Source organism: Peromyscus californicus, unplaced genomic scaffold (assembly GCF_007827085.1).
Source record: "Peromyscus californicus insignis strain IS unplaced genomic scaffold, ASM782708v3 Scaffold_20__1_contigs__length_68692818, whole genome shotgun sequence".
Taxonomy (NCBI): domain Eukaryota; kingdom Metazoa; phylum Chordata; class Mammalia; order Rodentia; family Cricetidae; genus Peromyscus; species Peromyscus californicus.
The window spans coordinates 8,445,972-8,467,588 of NW_026294503.1; the positions used below are offsets into that span (position 1 = coordinate 8,445,972).

The 21,617-nt window shown below is 38.0% G+C and overlaps 1 protein-coding gene across 2 annotated transcripts in view; it reads left to right on the forward strand.

The window, feature by feature from the left end:
- The window catches only part of Zfpm2 (zinc finger protein, FOG family member 2), a 445,304-nt gene that overhangs the window by 278,893 nt on the left and 144,794 nt on the right, over nucleotides 1–21,617 (forward strand). For both annotated transcript variants that reach the window (XM_052747726.1, XM_052747725.1), the window contains one exon: nucleotides 14,723–14,834. In XM_052747726.1, coding sequence (XP_052603686.1) covers nucleotides 14,723–14,834 — 112 coding nt within the window. The remainder of the gene's footprint in view (nucleotides 1–14,722; nucleotides 14,835–21,617) is intronic.

The following is a 21,617-nucleotide window of genomic DNA, read 5'->3' on the forward strand; positions in this document are numbered from 1 at the left end:
AGCAAAGTTTGAGAAGGCTGATTGAGCTGACTTGGGCAAGTCTGTTTCCTGAGTTCCTCTCACAAAGAGGAAGATGGGAATCCTAGTGTGAGAAGTAGTCCAAACTATTGAGGAGTCCAGCTTCTTTAGTTCATAATTTGCTCAGGGAACTCATCCATTGTGACTTAGGAAATCCAACCACTTACTGACATGTAGAACAAAGCTCAAGTTAATTGAATGCGCAGATCCCTTAAGACTGTAGAAATGGCATGAAGGTATGATACTTTCTGGAAAAGTCCCAGTCTCCTTAACGATTGGAGATTGTTCTTTGATTTGGACTTGCTTGCATTTTGTGGCAGGTGACAAAGGGGACACAAAAAACATTAAATAAGTACATCTGGTTAAGATACTCACATTTGATACATTATGCCAGCATGCAATACAACACAAAATCACATCTTCAAAACAGTCTCACTACATAAGGAACTCTCAAGTTAGAGTTCAAAGTGGAGAAGTAGCAGAATTAGGAATTCAACACCCAGAATTTTTTTTAAAAACCAGATTTTAGGTCTCATGATTTCTAATAAAATTATAGCCAGAATTAAGGGGGAATTATTGCATTGTATGGTGACTGTGACAATGGTTTACTATAAATTTCAAAAGGCTAGTTGAACAAATGTTGGATAATTTTGGGATAAGGAAATGATTAAATGCTAACCTAATTTAAACATCATATAGTATAGTTATATACTATATACTAGATAATACTTCTTATCATAAATGATAAATACATTTTTGTGCTTTATTGCATAAGTTAAAAAGAAAAAAGCTATGAAATTTAGACTATCTTAAGAAAAAAACTTTTTTATTAAATAAAGCTTTTTTATAATGCCAGTTATTATTCAACTAACAGAACTGTTATCAATTTATTTCATTAACATGATAGTGGTGAGGGGTTTCTTTTGGCTCCAACTAATATAGTGAGTAGATAAAGGACAAAGTGGGTAAACTCTTACACATTTGATCTATTATACATTATTCTGGTGATACTGGGTGACATAAATTCAATAGGTATTACACCTTCTTTTGTGAAAGAGTCTTATGTAGTCCAAGCTGGCTTTGCACTTGTTATGTAACCAAGGCAGACATGGGATTTCTGGCAGAAATTGAATAATTTCCCCAAATTTTGCACCATTCCTCAAATCAGTGCGCATCATAAGCGTCAGACCCATTTTGTACTTTTCTAGTTCAATTTAACAGTCAGCCCCGAAGAGTCCTTCGGACATCAGGAAGAGAACTGTTGGTCAGAGAGCTACACTTGCCTGCCCAAATCCACCCCACAAGCAGACAAGTGGGAAAGCTGGGTTCAGACTCAAACAACACTTGAGCTACAGTGTTGTGTCTTCACGAAGTCCACAGGGTATGAACCAAGATTCCTCCTCCTTACCTTCATCATTTTCAATACACTCTAGAAACATGACGTTGTGAGCATTTAATGACTGGTATATAAATTATAGTTGAACATTTTGCTCACAACATTTAGTCAAAAGAGCAACCTTGGCATTAATTTTTTTTTTCAGGTCCGCTTTATTTCTACCCAGTGTTTCTCACTGAGGGATTCTTTTGACTTTCCAGATTCAATTTCAACTTTTTCTAGCAGGGGAAAGGGCTGTGCTTGGCTTTTAGTCCAATCTACTTGTGGTCAAAGCCATCACATCTAAACAAACAAACAAACAAACAAACACCACACCAAATAAACCCAGGCATGTAGCTGGTCAATATAGCCAAAGGTTCTGAAGAAAGGAAGTGTTCTGGCCTGCCAAAGGCAGCCTAGACTGTCCTCTGCTCAGACAGCACTCAGCTGTCTCATCAGAGATTCTGTGAAGTCACCCATGTTTGTTAAGCAACAATTACACACCAGTGGAAGTATCTCACTCTGCTTCTATACTTGTGCAACTAGTGCAGTTCGGTATCTTGAACCTCATAGCATTCTGAATCTCAGTGTGCATTCTGATTTTGATTGTAAATGCTTACATAGTCTATTTTTTATCCAGTATAAGATACAATCATTTTTATGAGTCCAAAAATGCCTAAAGTCATGAAAATATAATATTAAAAGGTATTATCCATTTTTCAATATTTTATATCATTAAATAGACCACATTTGGTCTGGTCCTCTTACTTGATGCCTAGTACTGATATTTAGCATCTCAACTAGACTTACAAGACCTCAAACTGTGCAAATGTGAGAAATAATTCACCACAAAAGCTATAAATTTCACAGCTCAAGAAACCCTGAAGATTATTAATGAGGCGCCATGCAATTAGCTTCTACAAAGTGCAGCAAGACATCATGCATAATGTAAAACAGAAACTGCTAACCACTGGCTCGTGGAAGATCATTTAAGCTTGCGTCCGTGGGCAGGAAGAACTGATATTAAGCACACTTCCTAAGAAGATCTTCAGTGCCCTCATATCGTGGAGAGAATTCAACTTTCTATAGATTACTAAGAGAAAGACAGAAGACAGTTCACAGTTAAAGAAGTTTCTAGTAATGAGTATGTGGCTAAGTTATTTAGATTTTTAGATTCTGAGTATTTATCTTTATAAAATTGGTAGAAAGGTATTTTAATGGAATTGCAAAAAAAATCAATTTGGATACAATGTAGCACCTACAATTTTAACACATAGCTGCTGCATATTAAATGTAAGAGAATAAATCATATATTAGGGAAACATATAATTTTTGAGTCAGCTAGAATTATTATTTTACTGGGAATTCTAAACATCTGAGAAAACACATTTCTTTAAGGATAAGTAGAAGCATAAGCTAAACATTTACAGGAATTAACATACCCAACACTGTTAGTATAAATTACATGTATGAAGTCATTTGTTTTTTAAAATAACCCTGTGCCATCAATACTTTTGTAATTTAATTTTTTATTTTATGAGTATGTGTGATTGCCTCCATGTATTTATGGGCATGGCTTGCATGCCTGGTACCTGTGGAGACCAGAAGAGGGCATCAGATCCTATGGAACTGCAGTTACGGACAGTTGTGAGCCAACCTGTGTGGATGCCAGGAACTGAACCTGGATCCTCTGCAGGAGCTGCAAGTGCTCTTAACTGGTGAGCCATCTCTCCAGACCCATAAAATAATCAATGAATCACTTTAGTTAATCTTGGTAATTTGTACAAAGTCACAGACTTCCTGAAGTGATGTGCATATGGTGTCCACTCAATCATTTGTCTCCCACTTGCAAGTTTTTAAGCCAGCTTTTAATCATTAATTAGTAAAGTGTATTAAATTAACTAATGAACATATACTTAAAATATACATATTCATCTGGCTATTGTCGTGGCTGATATCGATTGCTGTCTTGGCAGGGTCTAGACTCATCTAGGGGAAAAGCCTCCAGCAGAATAAAGAGGCATAAATTGATATACTTGATCTTAGCAAAAGGCTGAGAAGCAATAAGCTGGTATTTAATAGATGTAGAAATGCATAGCTGAATTCCAAATATGCATCTTGAAAGATCATTATGATTAAATTTGATATATAACTATAAAAATATGAGCCATGTTTTATGGTATTTCACTACTACACACAAGAAATTTGAATGTTTGTAGCCAAACTGTAAAGATAGCCCCATAACTGTCATTAAGCACTACTCTATCCCTAACATAGACTAGCAATCATTTCTCATCTGTGGGTACACTGTCATTTGGTCATGGATCATGAAATATGTATCGCAATTTCCAAGTATATCAATCACAGGCTTAAATATAATTATCTTGATTATTAATATTGATTTAAGTAATCTGTGTGAGTGCTACTTAAGTATTATTGTTAACATATTGAGAGCATCTAGGGGAAGTGTAAGTCATCTGTCTCAAATCTTGAAGTTTACTGTGTAGAGCATATTAGTAAATATCTGCACATATGATTATTATAAATAATTTCCATTAAAGCCCAAAACGATTATTTAAATAACTGAATAGTAACCATCTCAAAACAGAAACAATTGAGATAAGGACAAAAGTAGATGTATTTGGCTATTACTAATTGAAATGAATTTACACACAATGCTCTATTATTGACATTGCAAAACCCACATTTATACAATACAAACAAATTTCTTCCAAATTTCAAGATAATTCACATGTCGCCGACACCCAAAAAACACTGATATTTGTACCCAAACATTAAACTTTAATAGATACCTTAGTTTGTCACTTTAACCCAATTTAAACTCACTATCCAGAATATACACTGATGCTTCTGTTCACAAGTGTTACCTTTCAAGAGAACGTGATAGGTTAAAGACAGGTATGGTGGAGCATATGGCTAATCCGAGCACTCAAGAGGCTGAGGCCAAAACATCTCCAAGTTCAAGTCCTGGGTGGGCTACATAGTAGTAAGACCTTGTCTCAAAAAGAAAAAAAAAGAGAGAGAGAGACATAGCCAAGGAAGGAAGGGGGAAAGAAGGGCAGTAGGAAGGGGGGAGGGGAGGGGAAGGACCAGCGAAGGAAGGAGGGAATGAGGGAGGGAGGGAGGAGGGAGGAGATAAAATATAGGATAGGGAGTTGAAATAGACTTAGTAAAGAGTAATTGTCTCATATGACTGAGACTCCTATACAAAACGTTTTACTAATAAATGCTTTTTTAAATTCATGTTTATTCTTTGTTTTTCATTTTAAAAATTGCCACTGAAAATTGGTAACAACAAAAATATCACATTACAAAAATGTATCCAGATGCAATATTAACCAAGATTGAGCTCATTCGACCTCAGAGCATGCTTTTCAGCTCCGCAGGCATAGACAAACACACCGAAGAGTGTCTGGGTGTTAGAAGCATGGAGCTCTAACGCTTGCTTAGTGACCGGCTCCTACCGTCTTCGAGAGGGAAAGCATGGGGACCCACCTCAGTAGTGTTCCATAAAGAACAGCTTGACAACAGTCTTTCTGCGTGTGCTGATTGGGGAAAGATCTCCAAAACCATTCTCATTGCCAAAGCCTTTTAGATACTTGAGTCCTTTGTAACATTCTTGTAAACAAATTGTCATAGGATTAACATAAGCTTTGCTCAATTGCCCTAACACTTTCATATTTCTGTCAAGCACTTTCTGCACCTGAATTTAAATAACTTGATAATAATTTTTGCAGGGGGAACTATACCTGTCCAAAATATACTGTTATCAACATAATACCTAGTACTAACTGTAATATTGCCATATTTTTATCATGGAAGGGACTCACCTTTCTCATTTCCATGCTTATTATATCATAGACTTTTTCATTAAGTTAATTATTAACATCAGGATTTGTTTTGTTTTAGTTTTTTTAATTTATTTTTTAAAAAGTTTTTTTTTTATTTTACATACCATACCAATCCTGGTTCTTCCTCCCTCCCCTTCTCCTGCCCCTTCACCCTCCATCCCATCCCCCCCATCCACTCCTCAGAGAGGGTCAGGCCTCCCTTGGGGAGTCAACAAAGTCTGGCATACTAAGTTGAGGCAAGCACCTCCCTCCTGTGTCAAGGCTGAGCAAGGTATCCCACCCTAGGGAATGTGTTCCAAAAAACCAATTCATGAACCCGAGATAAATCCTGATTCTACTGTCAGGAGCTCCCCAAACAGATCTAGCCACTTAACTGTCACCCCCATTCAGAGGGCCTAGTTCGGTCCCATGCATATTCCCCAACTGACAGGACAGAGTCCATGAGCTCCCACCAGCTTGGGTCAGCTGTCTCCGTGGTGGTTTTCCCCATCATGATCTTGACCTCACTTGCTCCTGTGATCCCTCCTCCCTCTCTTCCACTGAAGTCTAGGAGCTCAGCCCAGTGCTTGGTTGTGGGTCACTGCATCTGCTTCCATCAGTTACTGGATGTAGGTTCTATGACATCAGGAATTTTTAAGTTCTAAACGCAAATGAGCTCATATTAGTTTAAGATAGTAGATATAAAGATAGAGAGCAGGAATGTTAGTAATTAAGAGAAAAATACATTTGCTTATTGCAGCTTTGCTATTACTCTATTAAGACCCCTTTCTCCCTGACAACTGCCCCAAATGCTAAGAATAAGTTACAGGTGAGGGCTTAGACCTAAATAAATCAATTGCATCACCCCCTCCAAGACTCATGGAACACTGGAGAAGAGGAAATCAAGTGAATGTGAAAGCCAGAAGATAGGGAGGAAGGAAGCAAAATCCCATCCTGAGATTCAACCAGTGGAATCAAGAACCCAGAGCAGCAGCAATTGCTCTGCCTGGACCTATAGAAAACAGATCCTCTCACCAGTCACTCAAGGATGGGGCAAAGGGTTTATGTAACCTTACCTCTTACTGCTGAGCAAGGGCTAATTACCCACAATGATTAGAAAGGGACGCCACCATTAGCAGTTGTCTGCACACTGGTGCACTCACTAGACTTCGATGTTCAGTTCCAATCACAAGGCCACCCTTTAAACCCAGCACTTGGGAGGCAGAGGCAAGTGGATCTCTGTGAGTTCGAGGCCAGCCTGGTCTACAGAACGATTTCCAGGACAGCCAGGGGGGCTATTACACAAAGAAGTCCTACCTCAGAAAACCATAAAAAAGTATTATCTCTCTTCAAATGGAAAGTAAGATTGGCTAAAGTGACAATAATAATAAAAAAAATAATAATGAAGCCAGCAAATGCATTGCGTGTTGTGGTAGATTAATTCCTGAGGGATGTATACCTTTCAATACCCAAGGGTAGCTTTGAGCATAACACGTATTCTCTCTAGTACACAATGTCTTTAGATGAATCTCAAAGAAAGACAACTGAACAGAATCGGCACCGTGTTTTTTAACCTAAATAGGCCAGTAATAGTTTAGCATGAACGGACATCTAATCCATATACTTTCTATTCTTCAAAGTAACACCTTTATTTTGACCATATCACTTTCTCTGAGTAGGTCAAAAACATATAACATTTGATAAAGATAGATTTCATTATTTATTTGTTTGTCTGTTTATTTATTCACCAGCATGAATAGCGTTTTCTTTGGTAAGTAGAGACTGTGGGGTTGGGTTTCTGTATGCATCTTCTGGAGCACACGCAGAATATGAGTTTGGCTCGGAAGGAAATCCTATAGCAAATGTCTCATAATGACAGTATTAACAAGCTGTAAGGACATATGCGATCATTTCACACAGAAAGAAGCTGAGACCTCCAGAGGTTAAGTGGCCGGCTCCAGGTCACATAGCTGGTACCATGGCTTATATGTTCCTGACCCCTGCCACAGTTTTGTGTGACAGTCTTCTAAAAGGATGGCTACTGGAGAGCAATTTCTTGTTTTTGGGTTTTTTGTTTTGGTTTGCTTTTTTGGGTTTTTTTTTTTCTTTTTCCTTCTCAGGGTTTCAGCGCTGACATTCTTTTGCACATTGCATTAGGTGCAAGCCCAGAAACTCTGTCTGCCAGGAGCAAAACAACACTCCTTAAACACACTGTGACTCTCAGAGCCACATAAAATAAAAAGGGTGAAGCTAATGGTTGCCAGCTTGGAGGGAGGCACTGCCGCTTGGAGCCAAATGTATGTGAGGAACAGATGAGACTGTAGGACAGCAGTTGGCAAAAAGAAAGAAAAATCAGTTCATTCTCTGTGAAAATGAAAGTAGAATGAATATCTGTGTAGTTTAGGTGTTATTAGTTTAGTTATTTTTCCCACTTAAAAAGTGAAATATTTCTATCTTTAGAGCTGATAGCTTCAGCTCACATTGTTTTCCTATTTATTGCTTAGTGGTTAGTCTTATTTGGAAGTGGTTTGCATTAAATAACCAGCATGCATAGAATTATTTGAGCTTTGCTTTGAACAAGATCGTTATTTTTGTTTGTACTGAAATTTCTATATTTAAGCAATGACTTGGGTTAAGATAAAGAAAAGCAAATATACCCAAGTGATAACAATTATTTAAATTGTTGGTTCTTAGAGATAAATCTGTCTGACATGCAGAGTAGGGATATAGTCTTCAGGAATTCTATCATTTTATTTTATACTGATATTTTCAAGGTCTCTTATCATGGTTGTCATCCCACATACCACAGTCAATTTGAAGATGGTTTTTAGCAGAACTCCTCTGGTATCCATGACTATATTTTATAAAGTCACACTCAAGAAAAATAGGATTATAATGATACCCTCATGAAATTCCCATCCATGCTTCTATCCTTGCCTACCTGAATACTGCAGTGGCTTTAACAGAAGGTCACTAATGTCCTTCTCATTTGCCCAATAATTGTATCATCTAATTTCAGATTATCTTTAGCTGCTTTTTGCTTACGTTTGAAAAATACATAGAGCACAACAAATTTTTTCAGGCAATGCAAGTTTGATATATTTCGTGAAGTTGAGCTTTGTTGTGTGCCAAACAACAAATGTAGGTAATATAATTCACCTTGGTATGAGTTTGGAAATTTTATTAGTTACATGTTTAAATGATTATACCACTTCTCCCAAGCACATGTACATGCCCCAACACACACACAAACCCATACGCTTGCCACTCAAGTCTTCCTTCAATAGCATCAAGTGCTGACACTCACAAATGTTGCCTTTAAAATTCTAAATTGTGTTTATTTACTTAAAGGTACTATTTGGTTGATAGGAAAAGTTAAACTGATAACTTTGGGAGCCATGTGACATGTCTAAAATTACTGAAGATATAGTTCTGTAAAGTCTGAATTAGAACTTTTTTAAAGGATTTTGAGTGGTTTGCTCCCATTGAACAGATTGGTGCTTCTTAAAAATCAAATTCATTGTCACTAGAAAGGTCATCCAGTAAAAAGAGAGTGCTTAAATGTTCCCATTACTGTAAGATTGAATGCAATAAAATTCCAATGTGGAAAATTACTTGAATGTGTTAACTGAAATTTTTACTATGAAAAAAACTTGTGAGGTAGTAAAAGAGGAAATCATACACGGTATCTTTTTTTAATTAGATAAGAGAACAACTGAGTTGAGATTTTGGTGGTGGGGGTGGCATTCAATTTTTTCATGCAAAATACAAAGTACAAAATCTCTCTCTCTCTCTCTCTCTCTCTCTGTGTGTGTGTGTGTGTGTGTGTGTGTGTGTGTGTGTGTGTGTACGTGTGTGTATGTAGTCCTGAGTGTTTCTGATTCTAATATACATTTAATATCTGCAGTAATTCTGAAAATTTTCTATGCCTAATATCAAATATACTATTTACATTTAGAGAATAGTAAAAGATGTCAATTATTAAGATAGTAGAATATTGTCAAACAGGCTTCACAAGATTTACTTACTAAAGAGCTATGAAAACAGCACCAAGATAATTTCATCACCATCAACCTTCATCTAATGGCAAAGGTATAAGATACTATAATTGTGTTTTCATATGTTTCCCAAACTCATTCCACCAAGCAACAGTTGTAGTCCTTTCTCAGGGGTTTGGCTCTTCTTATACACAAGCTCTTCCTGGGACTTCCAGCTCTTCCTAGCTCTTATTTTGGAAATACTCAAAAAAAATTTCTAACAAAATTTGGAATCCCTAAGACAGCATTATGTCATCATCTTCTTGGGTTAGAATTCTCCTCTATTCTTTACCTTTGGGCTGTCTACTTTTATCTCCATTAACCTTTTGACTCGACTATAAACATTTATTGAAGGCTACCTCCTTTGTCGGTCCAGTAACTCCAAAGGTTAGTGTGCAGTGGATGCCAGTCTGACCTCTTTTATCCACATTAGATGATTCTAATTATTCCTAAGAAGTGACACTTATGACCCATTTTGTCCTTGTCAAGTTTGTCTAGTTGTGAGCTGTCTAAATGTGAAACTCTGGGTTCAAACTGTGTCTAGAAGTGCAGATTTTTTTTTAACTACAATATGGAGTCTTAAAAAGTGGATAGATTTTTTTTGCAATCCAGTTTAACTGAAATTGAAGGCTCCTTTTATGTGCCTTGAATTATTGCTGAAAGAGCTACAGATAAAGCATAAACTTTAACAAATCTGTATCTCCATGGGTATTTCAACATGGAAACTAAAATAAAGGAAATTAAATTAGGGTGAACTAAGCTTCACTAAGATTAAAAACATCACAATCCTTTGAAAATTACTTTTCTTTCTCACACTACATGACCATCAGAGTCTTCAGGGGTTCCTCTCATATGTGCCTACTTGAGAACTTGGGCAAAAGCAAAGCATGGTGGTAAATGCCATTGTTCTTACAGGCTCTGTTCTATATGAAAATAGCATCAGTCTTCCTCCTCCTCCTCCTCCTCCTCCTCCTCCTCCTCCTCCTCCCCTCCTCCTCTTTTCTTCCTTCTGCTCCTCCTCTCCTTACTATCCTCTTCATTGATTTCTTTTTGTTTGTTTGGTTGGTTGGTTTTTGTTTTGTTTTGCTTTTTGAGACAAGATCTCATGTTGTAAACTAGACTATCCTCCGTCTCCCAGACATTGTGCCCCAGTCTCCCAAATGCTGAGGTTCCAGATTTGTGCTACCACATACACATTTTATTCACTTTTAGTGGTCAAGTAAAGTCACATAGTGCTCTAACTTTCAAAAGATTCTTTCAACATGTAACGATGGAAATTATGGAATCATATTTTTAAATAATGATATTATTGAATAATAGCATTGACTATTGCAATGCTCAGATGGGATAACAAGAAAGTTCTGTCCAGACCTCTATGCCAACCACTGCAAACACTACCAACCCTCAACAAATGGGGACTCAGGAAATACATTTGGTATTTCAGTTCTTTTATTCATTCAGATATTTAGTAAATGATTGACATGTCTTTAATTGAGCATTGGGCTAATTTTTATATAAAAAATTGAGATAGAATGTACATCTTGATCCAGGCAGTGGTCATGCATGCCTTTAATCTCAGCACTCAGGAGACAGAGGCAGTCAGATCTCTGTGAGTTCAAGGCCAGCCTGGTCTATAGAGCAAGTTCCAGGACAGCCAAGGCTGCACAGAGAAACCTTTCCTCAAATTAAAACAAAACACAAACAACAACAATAAAAGAATGTCCATAATGGAGACATACATTCTGAAATTTAGAATATTCAGGTAGCTCTCCAGCCATACAACCTGCCAATAGCATGGGTGAAGATTCCTAAATACATCATCTGCCCCCTCACCTCGACTTTAAACACACTGCAACTGCAAACTGAAGATGATGCCAGACATGTCTGTATAGACCTAAGTCTAGAAGCAAGGATGAGGCACGTACCACTGGGTGTTTAGTTATCACCTTGAAACAGGAACAGCATATGGTACTGTTCCAACCAAGGACAATGTGATTTATTACTTTGAATGCATTTAAAAAGGGAATTGTGACATTTTTTTAGAAACATGGTTCAGCAAATCTGAATGTTTTTTTTTTTCCTTGCTGGATTTTACTGTTTAAAGAAACCACCACCAACAGAGGCTTCAAACCTCAAATTATCATTTTACAATTCTGCAGATCAGAGATCCAACATGAGTCTCAAGGTGTCCAGCAGCTATGCTTGCTCTTGAAGGTTCTAAGAAAGAGTCCATTTCCGGGTGGCTGCATATTCTGCAGCTGTAGTGTTTTAGGGTTGTGAAACAACAGATTCTGTATCTTCCACCCGATGAGCTGAGGACTGAGCCACCATATTTTTTGCTTGTGGCCTACATCACTTCCCCATCTTTAAAAGCGGGTGGAATAATTTGCATGTGAAATCTGTTTGTTTGCTTGCTTGCTTGTTTTCTTGTTATAGGGTCACACTCTATAGCCCAGGCCAGCCTGGAACACCCTATGTGGTCCAAGGTGTCTGGAGACTCACAGCAATCCCCCTGCCTCAGTCTTCTGAGTGCTGAGATTCAAAGTATGAACCACACCATCTGACACTGTCTTAATTTCACACTTTTGACTTTTGTTTCTACTTTTAGGGACTCGTATGTTTTGAATGAGATTATCTGCATAATTTAGGACAACTTGCCTTCTCTTCGGCCTAAATAATAGAAGAAGTTGTTTCCCTTTCGACTCAGTTTTTTAAGCCAATTTCTGCCTGTGCTAAAGCGTGATATATGTTTACTAAAGTCTTAAGACATACAGTGGTTAGCTTATTATTCGGAAATGATATTAATCAACTGTTCTTGTTTGAGTCACAGAGTCATCTCCTCTTAAGTCTTAGCTTGTTTAAGGATGAACAAGAGAGGGGGATCAGTGTGTAATCATCTGATATTGGAGTAGTAAAAAAAAAAAATCATTCAGGTAAAGCACTCAAGAGTCCACATACAGCAGGTATTAAGTAGATATAAACTATGGGTATTGTTGCAGTAGCAGTAGCAGCCAGGAAGAGCCTACCATCCTTGATCCTCAAAACCCTTCAGTCCCAGAAAACGGAAGATGCTAACTAACACTTAGTGTGAGCATCTTGGGGGAGAAAAAACCAACAGAGACCTTGCCAGTGCCTTCTACTCGGTATTTGAGTTCCATGAAATCGCCTGACGGTTGAGGTTTAATTTCCGTGTCTGTTAAGTAAGACAGAGCAAGTGTCTAACACACTGGCTAATCAAGTAGCATAGATTGCCCTACTCTTCCTGTTCCATCTAGGAAACTGCTTCTATTGGCTGTCTCCTTAGAGAAGTTATCACAAAAGGCATTGTCCGTTGTGTAACATCCTTGAGGATATTCCAAGTCCTTTCTCCCAATTCTCTCCCTTTAAGTTTTCTATTTATAAGTAAGAAGCTCATCAATGATGATTGTGATGACGAAGGCTAGCCCTTTATTTCAGTGATTTGTACATACTTAGAAAAGTTGTGAAGAATTTCTTAAGAATGTAAACCACAGAGTTCCAGGACTTAATGTCATGCACGCAGTTTTCTTACGTTTTTAACATTTGTCCACACAATCTCAGCAACTCCACATTTTACCTAGAAGTTGCCTCTCTGGTATCCCCTGAGAATCCACAGGACAAATAGTTCCCCCTTGCTTTTGAATGACTCCCAAACAATTTTCAGGTTTATGGAGTACATGCCATGATCTTTTCCACATTTTGTTAAGCATCTAACGTCTTCGCCTGGATCTCTAGTCACAAAAGACTCAGATTTCTAGTATTATGAGCATTACCAAATTCATGACATTTTGTTCTGTGTTTGTGACATGGTTGGAAGATCAGGGTACAGGCCGACCGACTTATTTTCCTTCCACTAAGATTTCCTGGAGACTCTATATACTGGAAAGGCCTCAGGTTTGGTGTTCAAGAAGGACACTGAGGCAGGTTGTCCTTTGGAGGAAGGGAATTATTAGAAGAGCTGTTAGTGCCATGAAGAGACCAGCTGCACATGGTAGGGTTTTAAAGGCAGGTCAGGCCCACCTGAGTAGAGGTGGGCAGACATTCTAAGCTACCAAACCCTCACACACTCCTGATCTAGCTAACATTTCAGACTTGTTTTTAAATTGCTCCTTCGTGGTTGAGTTCTTATTAGCAGACTGTTCTGTAGTAAGTCCCTTGCCTGATATGACTGTTACTTTAAGAATTGAGTCAGCCTCTGTTTTATGTACAGTTTTGAACATGCCTTTGCCGTTACAATGAATTGGTATGTTGTACACAATCCTTGCTGCTGTGTGGTGGGTGAAATGGGTTTCCCAGATTCCTGTGAGGTCTGAAGTTGCCAGCGAACATGCTGGAAATCCTCCAGTGAATACTTGTGAATGTCAATTTGGGAAATTCATGATAGCGCAGAACATGTGAGGAAGTCCCTGGATGAACGGAGATTTCTTCGGCAGAATCATATCTAGGTGAAAATTCAGTTCAGAAATTACCTTGAGACCCCTGTATTGTCCTCAGTGTTGTGCTTCCCTGATATTTGATACACAGAACATGGGCTGTCGAATGATAAGTCTGAATGCCAGTTTACTGTGACTCATCGGGGAAGCACCGTCTCACTGAGACTTCCCGATTTCCTCCCCAGTTTATCTCTAGTCATGGAAATTTATCAAATGGGTTTTAAAGGTAAATAATTTAGGTGCCAAGCTCTCAAAAGTGTTGAGTCTTATGAGAATTAGATTTACCTCTCTTTGGTATGTTCTGCTAGAATGGTAGCACTGGCCTCCCTGCCTGTATGTTTATTTGGGGCAAAGGGTAACTCATGATTCAGTCTCTCTGTATTTGATTTATTCAGGGTTGATCTTTTACAGTTTCCTGGAGACAATGTGTGGAGGTCATTAGCATCATTATTATTTTGGTTATAGTCAGACCACATATCCACACTTCAGCAAAGGCAGTTGGATGGGTTTCATTATTCATTCCAAATAAGCACAGACTCTAATATAAATGTTGCTCAGGATAGAGCTTTGAAATAGATGCTGATTCTTTGAATTCTTTCCTGTCTGTTTTAAGAAATCATGAGATCCTGTTGATAGTGAAGTACAATGTGTCTAAAGTTCGCTTCCAAACACTCTGCTCTTTGCAGTGAAAGTCATCTGCATTCTCTTTATAATTCAGAGCCACAAGAGATCTGCCTAATCTTGGAGATCTGATCCAGTATCATTTAGGGGGGAAAATCCTAGATAATAATTCCACTATTCAAGATGAGTGAAAGCAGTAAAACTTAGGTCTTCTGTCATCTTAAAAAGATACCAGGAGGCAGGGGAATAAGGCCTTGGATTATAGTTGGGGAGATTTAGTTGTTTGTAAAAATGAAATGACTAGTACAGTTATTATTCAAGTTTTTAATCAACAAGAGCAAATGGCATCTGTTTGTTATTATTCTGCAGAAGACAAAGGCTCAGGTCCCCATGGTGCTGACTGCTGGTCCCAAGTGGCTTCTGGATGTGACTTGGCAAGGAGTGGAGGACAGCAAAAACAACTGCATTGTGTACAGCAAAGGTAACCTCGTGACCCCTTCCCCTGTCTCTTTAGTGGCACCGGAATCTGAGGACTGCAGCACCTCTCCGGAGGAAAGGGATGGAGGAGCATGTACAATGGAAGCCTCTCGCTTCCCCTTCCACTCTCTAGTCTGTGTTTCCAGTGACGTGTTCCGATTTTTACTTCTGTACAACATAAACAAAAAGAGTCACAGCAGTAATTCCTTGGTGCTGGGACCCTTTGCTAAGCACTGTGTGTGAGCAGCTTGGCTGGTGTCCTTTCTCTTTACTCTTAGTTGTGTGGATAGCTGCTGGGTTTGGTTTTATGAAATCTCAGATTCCCCTCTTCGACGTTATTGACCAAAGAATGTATTCCTTTTGAAATTTAGCAATTTGTGTCCAGAGGCATGCTTCAAGAGGTACTACCTTGCAGTCAAGTTCCAAAAATCATGCAGAATGAGAGGGGAGCTGAAAATGAAACTTTTGCAAACACCAAATTCTGCCCCATGATGCTTTGTGCAGGGCATGAGGCTAATGAGCAAGAGGGGGCCTGATGGCCTGCAGAGTGCTGCCTTTGATTTGCGCAGGATGACATCAGCCTAGCCACCTTCTTGTAACTACAAAGGGGTCTGCAGATTGGTGACTGACACACCATGAGACAATTGTCATTGACAGGAATGTGAGCTGTGTTTGGAGGCTGGGGTCTGGAGGTTGTAGGCTTGCGTGTTTCCTCTACCTTTAAGTTACAGGCTCCAGCTCAGTATTCGCACAGTGAGGTCCCCAGTCTCACTTCGTTGTGAATATTGCAAAACCTTTTGCTTCTCATGTTTCATTTCTTTCAGCTTTCTTTTTTAACTAAATAGACCTACTGAGATCAAAGATGTGTTTGCTCATTGAACCTCGAAACCATGAAAGCAGACAAGGGAGCAAGCAAATAAGCACCCCTATCAATATATTAACATATAAAACACTAATCATAACATCAAAGACTCCCAAAAAACTTGCTAGAAACAATTACAACTTGTTCCTATAATCATTACAATTTGTACATTTATAAGAGGATTGCCTCCAAACTACCCTGAGCCTTTGAAAGTTGAAACACCGGAAAGAGGGAATTTGCAAGCTAAAAACACAGTCTGCACACCAGGATCTGATTATATTTCTTTCCCTTCTGTAATTGCTGGTCACAGACCCACCAGTTTTCTAACCTGCAATATGTGCTATATTCTGTTGGGATCCTTTAACTAAAGGAGAAGTGAGAATTCCCTTGGCTGTATCTGCATAACCCATCAACATAGAGTATAGTGAGTCAGTTTTTAAGTACCCACATTCAGAATATAAGCAGGAAACAGTTCTGGGTGTATAGATTCCATTGTGAGCATTAGATTTCTGTTGGCCAATAATAACTGAACTTCACTGTGGGGATATAGTAGGAAAGAACAGTGAAAATAACTTTCCTCTGAGATGATCCAAACCTACTGTATTTATATCTTGGATTGTTTTAGGAAAGATAATTCTGAATTAAAATTATAATTCCGTAGTCACTTCAGTTGAGTGCTTCAACTTGATGAACATTGAACACAATTTTGACTTTGTATCGTGGTTGTCTGTTCTTCAAGTCTTTTGTCAATAACTACATTCTGGGTAATTTTCAGAGGATTATTAATATTCAATCAATTAACTCATAAAGCATACACCACATCTAACCACATATTAGCTTTACACATTGATAGCCACTATTTTGGAATACTCTTTAATTCCTGTCTTTAATTATCTTGTACCAAAGTGTATACACTTCTCCCATCACCTATCATTGTTTTTCTTATGATCAATGGTTATATGTTCAAGAAAAAGAAACATACGACATTAACTACTTCTCTTCCCTATCCCATCAACTATTTATGGAGAGTAAGGAGTATGTTTTATTCACTCTCTGCCCTTAGCCAGGCATGTTCTCTGCACACACAAAAAAAAAAAAGAAAGAAAAGAAGGAAAGGAGGAAGGAGGGGAAGGAGTGAGGGAGGGAGAAAGAAAAGAAATACTGATTGATAGATTGTATAAATGATGAATAGCTGCCAATCACTGTAATAGACATATCACATAAAATGTTGTCAAATGGCATGAATTGCTGATTCCATTTTTTTTTAGGCTGCAGAAGATTATTTGCTATTGTTTAATTTATAAGAATTCAGGTACTAGACCTGCAATAAATCCTGTATTGCATCATTTCTTTCATCTCCTGCAAGGTAACAGATATGTGTCTCCATTTTACAAACGATAAATAAGAGAATTGTGTAGGTAAGTTGTATATTGTGGTTATAAAACTAACAATAAATGTTCGCATAGCTTAAGATCTAGTTGTACACACTAAAAACTACCCTCTCTCCATGAAGCTTTAAGACAGCCCAATGAGTTAATTCATGTTTTCTTTACTTTACATGTATAAGGTCGAGAAAGACAGTGTAATTGTCTTTAGTCATGCATTCTGACAATGGAGGCAAATTTCAGTCCAGGTCCCAGCAACTCCAAATCCTGTGTTCTTCGTACCACATGACCCCAAGTTTCCCTGTCCAACTAACTTCATCGTAAGTCCCCTCAAAACAGTCAGACCTTTATGCCTAAAATTCATAAAATACATTTCTTAAAGTAGAACATTTCTCCCCAAATATTCTATAGAATCCTACAATTGAAAAAGCACCCTTGACCAAATGCTTCCTGCTTGCTATAATCTATCTTGAAAATTCACCATACATGTTGGTAGTAATGCTTGTTCAATTACTACAGTAAAATACCTAAGCACATGAAAATGTACTTTCATTTCTCCTCTAAATGGTCACCTTTTATATAATAGTACTTCCCCGAGTAACAAACTCTAGGAAACAACTGAAGACTACTCAGATCTCCCGAGTGCTTCAGAAAACTGAACTAATTTTGAGTACTCAGACTGCCTTGCGGGGTAGAGACAGCAGAGTATCCTGGCTTCTGCTAGGTATCATTTGGGTCATGGAGACTAGAGCCTCATGGTCTCTGTCTCTCTGTGCATATGTGTACATTGTGGGTGTGTTGTGTGTTTTTGTTGGGGATCAGGGGAGCAATCTGCTTGCGTAACTGAGATTGCAGGGCTATCCTGGATTTTAGGCACACTTTATCTTTATTCTGCTTCCGTCATCTGACGTTCCTTCCTTGTGTAAGCAGCAAGTAGCATCATTAGACAGGATCACTGGTGGTGGCTAGCTCCAGACTTGTTCTGCCAGGATAGTAACGCCAGTGAAAACAAAACAAGCTTGAGTGTTGAGTAATACAGAACCAGTGATTCACTGTGACTCTCACTAGCATACCTCAGTCACATTGGAAGACGGAGAGACTTGAACTGGGCCAGTGGGGTCAGGAAAAAATTGTTCCCTAAATACAGCCTTGGAGCTGCTGTCATAGCACAGGCTCTCCTGTGAGCGGCTTCCGGGTCCCTGGATGTATGGATCATCAGTGTCAAATCCCTGTGAGCTTTCGATAAGGAAAAACATAGGTTCCCAATAACGTGACTGTGTGTGTTCCTTTTTTATTCTCTGTCCAAATACTTACACACACTACTTGTGAATTCTATGTCAATACCATTACCACAGGACCCATCTATCTCAGAGTATATCAGCAAATACGATATAAGTTTTATATGTGTAGCATTTTGTAGAAGTGGTTAACTGGGAGACTTTCTATAGTATTTTTTTTTTTACAGGATAAAAAGAGGCTTCATACTGTTACTATTTATGACTCAAACTTACTTAAAATAATGTTAAATACGGTCTAATAACAAAATTATATGTAACTATAAAGCTTACATTTTCTAGGTATCCATGAAACAAGTATTTGAAAGTAACATTTGTGTCACTTAGAGCTATTTGACAAGCTGGCATCATTCTGTTTAGTCAAAATAGAAAATAAGACCGTTCTTGACATTAACATCTTAATCTGATGTGGTTTTCCTGCCCCAACTATCCTATATCCTTCCAGACAATAAAAGACTAGATTCATTGGCCATCTGATTGTTGCCATTATTCCCAACAGACCCCAGATAATTCTAATATCCTTATCTCATGAAGCAACATATTGAATGGCCTTACCCTGGAGTTAAAGGGAGCCCTGCTGGAGGAGAGAGTGTCCACAGGGCAGCAGTGCTAAAACCCACATTGAGTGTTGCCCATCTATTCTTTACTTTCTCTGGATTGGGAAGCATGGTTTCTTTTTCATGCGTGAAAAAAAAAAAAGGTTGGTCAGATATTCTAAGTGTTCAAAGCTAAACTTGTAGTTTCTTCCACGTGGATATTTTCAAACAGTTCAATTTCAATGTTAAATTTTTAGGAAGTTATTTCTAAATAAACCACTCAATATGTCTCTGTGCTGAGTCAGCAACATCAATCAAAAGAATGGCAAGCTATCAAGTACCCCTCATTTCCCTTTATATGTTAGAGCATGGTATCATTGTAAAAAAAATGTCCACATGGAGTTGAGGGCAAAATTCATAAAATACATTTCTTAAAGTAGAACTTTTCTCCCCAAATATTCTGTAGAATCCTACAATTGAAAAAGCGCCCTTGACCAGATGCTTCTGCCTGCTATAATCTATCTTGATTATAGCAAGTATAGTATAGTGTAACTTATACTCTGTAGATATTGGTTTTCATAACTATGTATATAGAAGACCAATAGATTCTTGGTGGAATTTTTATGAAGAAGGACCTAGGCGCAAGCCTATGTGTGTTATCACAGCCGTCAAATAAGTCTGTCCTTATGGTATATATGAATTAATAGACGATGACACCAGTCCTTAAATGATGATCTATAAGAACACATGGTCACCTGTTATTTAAGAGGGAAAACGTCCATAGTTCTCATGCAGTAGCAACAGGTCTACTTCTCTAGCTTTAAAAATGTGTCACAGGCTCAGAGACCTAAGGCCTTGCCTGAGGAAAGCACCAGCTTTGTGTACCATTGGGGCACATGGTGGTTTTGTGTTTTTGACATTTACCTATGTATTTACATACTTACTTATAAATTTATGTTTGTGTGTGGTGGCAGACACGCATACCATGGCACATGTGTGGAGGTCAGAGGACAGCTTGCGGGAGTTGAGTCTCTTCTTTTGTTTTTCGGTTCTAACAACTGAACTTGGGTATTTGGGTTTTTTGGCAAGTACCCTTACCTGCTGAACCATCTTTTATTTTTAATGTGAATCCTACATAAATGTTAGTTTGATGATTAAAGTACTGATTATGTTAATACTAATAATAGCTGTCATTGGTCATTAATCTATATCTACTCTATGCACTATTCTCATTGTTTCTACACATTATCCTGTTTATTGTTCCAATATATACATGGCATAGATAGCACTCTTCTATTCCACAAAGGAATAAACAAGTTCAGAGACGTAAAGCTCCATGACACAAACAGCTCCTGCTCTATGAAGCTGGTATTCCATCTCAAGCTTAATTCCATGACAATGTATCCCACTGGCATTGCTTTTGAAGCCACCATTTCCTAGGCCAAAGTAGCAGGTTGTTTTCCTTCTTTGGAAACTGCATACTTGTTTTTCAGTGAAGTTGTTTTTCTTTCTTTGGTTTGTCTTGAAAGAGGCAGTGTTCTAGAACAAAACCAGCAGTGACCGCACAATTGATGTTCGTCTTCGTTACTTCTAAGGTAGCAACAATTGGAAGTCGTGTAGAAGCTTCACATTCGTATCATCCTGTGCCCATCTTCAAAGTTCTAACTTGTGCTTTTGTTCTTGTTTAGTCATGCAGTTAATAAATTAATACTTTATTGATTGTCTTCTCTGTTCAAGACCCTATACTAGGCACTGTTAAAATGACAGAAATGCTAATACAGTCTCGCTTGGTGAGAAACTTTCTGCACCCTGAATAAATTGATCAAGTTTCAAAAACAAATGTATTTAAGTATTGGGACAGTGATTCACCATAAAACAGAGGATCTGCTGGAGTTTCCTAGAACTTGAATACACTAGCTTTGTCCATTATGATAGCCAATTTTCAAAGTAGTCTACAAGCTAATGCTGTACTTTACCCAGAGGGTCTAATATCATACAAATAATAAACTAATTTAAAAAGAAAACAATATTCATCTTTAGACATGTATTTAAATAGTCAGTAAATTAATAAAAAATGTATTAATGTCGTCTCATTTTACTGTATTCTTGAAAGAGAGTGAGTGCCTGAACCAAATATTTAGCAGTGGGAATTATAAAATCATAAGACGATTAAGTTAGCTAGTCTTAGAATTCCAATATTGCTTTTTAAATGACTTCAGGATATAGGAGGTACTAAGGTTATTATCTGTTATCTGGAATACAGTGGAATTGTACAACTGGATAATAACCAAACAAACTGACACAATGTAAAATTACATTATCAGTGTGTTAAAACAAAATTGCGCCCTAAAGGAGTCCACATGCCAGCTCAGAGCTGCAGTGTAATTATGCTTAACTCTGATAATTAAAATACAACGGAGATCAACAGAATCATTTTCATTAAGAAAATTATTAATGATGGTGGTATAACAGTAATTGATTGCAGAGCACCACAGGATAACGTGATGCTGAAAACCCAACATGTTTCATGATTGTCTGAGGCTTTTTCTGGTTATGTGCTGTTAAAATGAGAAATACGTTTTGAGGCATGAGCAGTTTATTATGCCTGCTCTAAGAATCAGTGATTGCAAAAATGGCTGCTTTAGAAAAATCACAGTTTTGATTCAAATGGTCATTTCTGGAAGATTTTGAAGGTCAAGACAAGCGGCC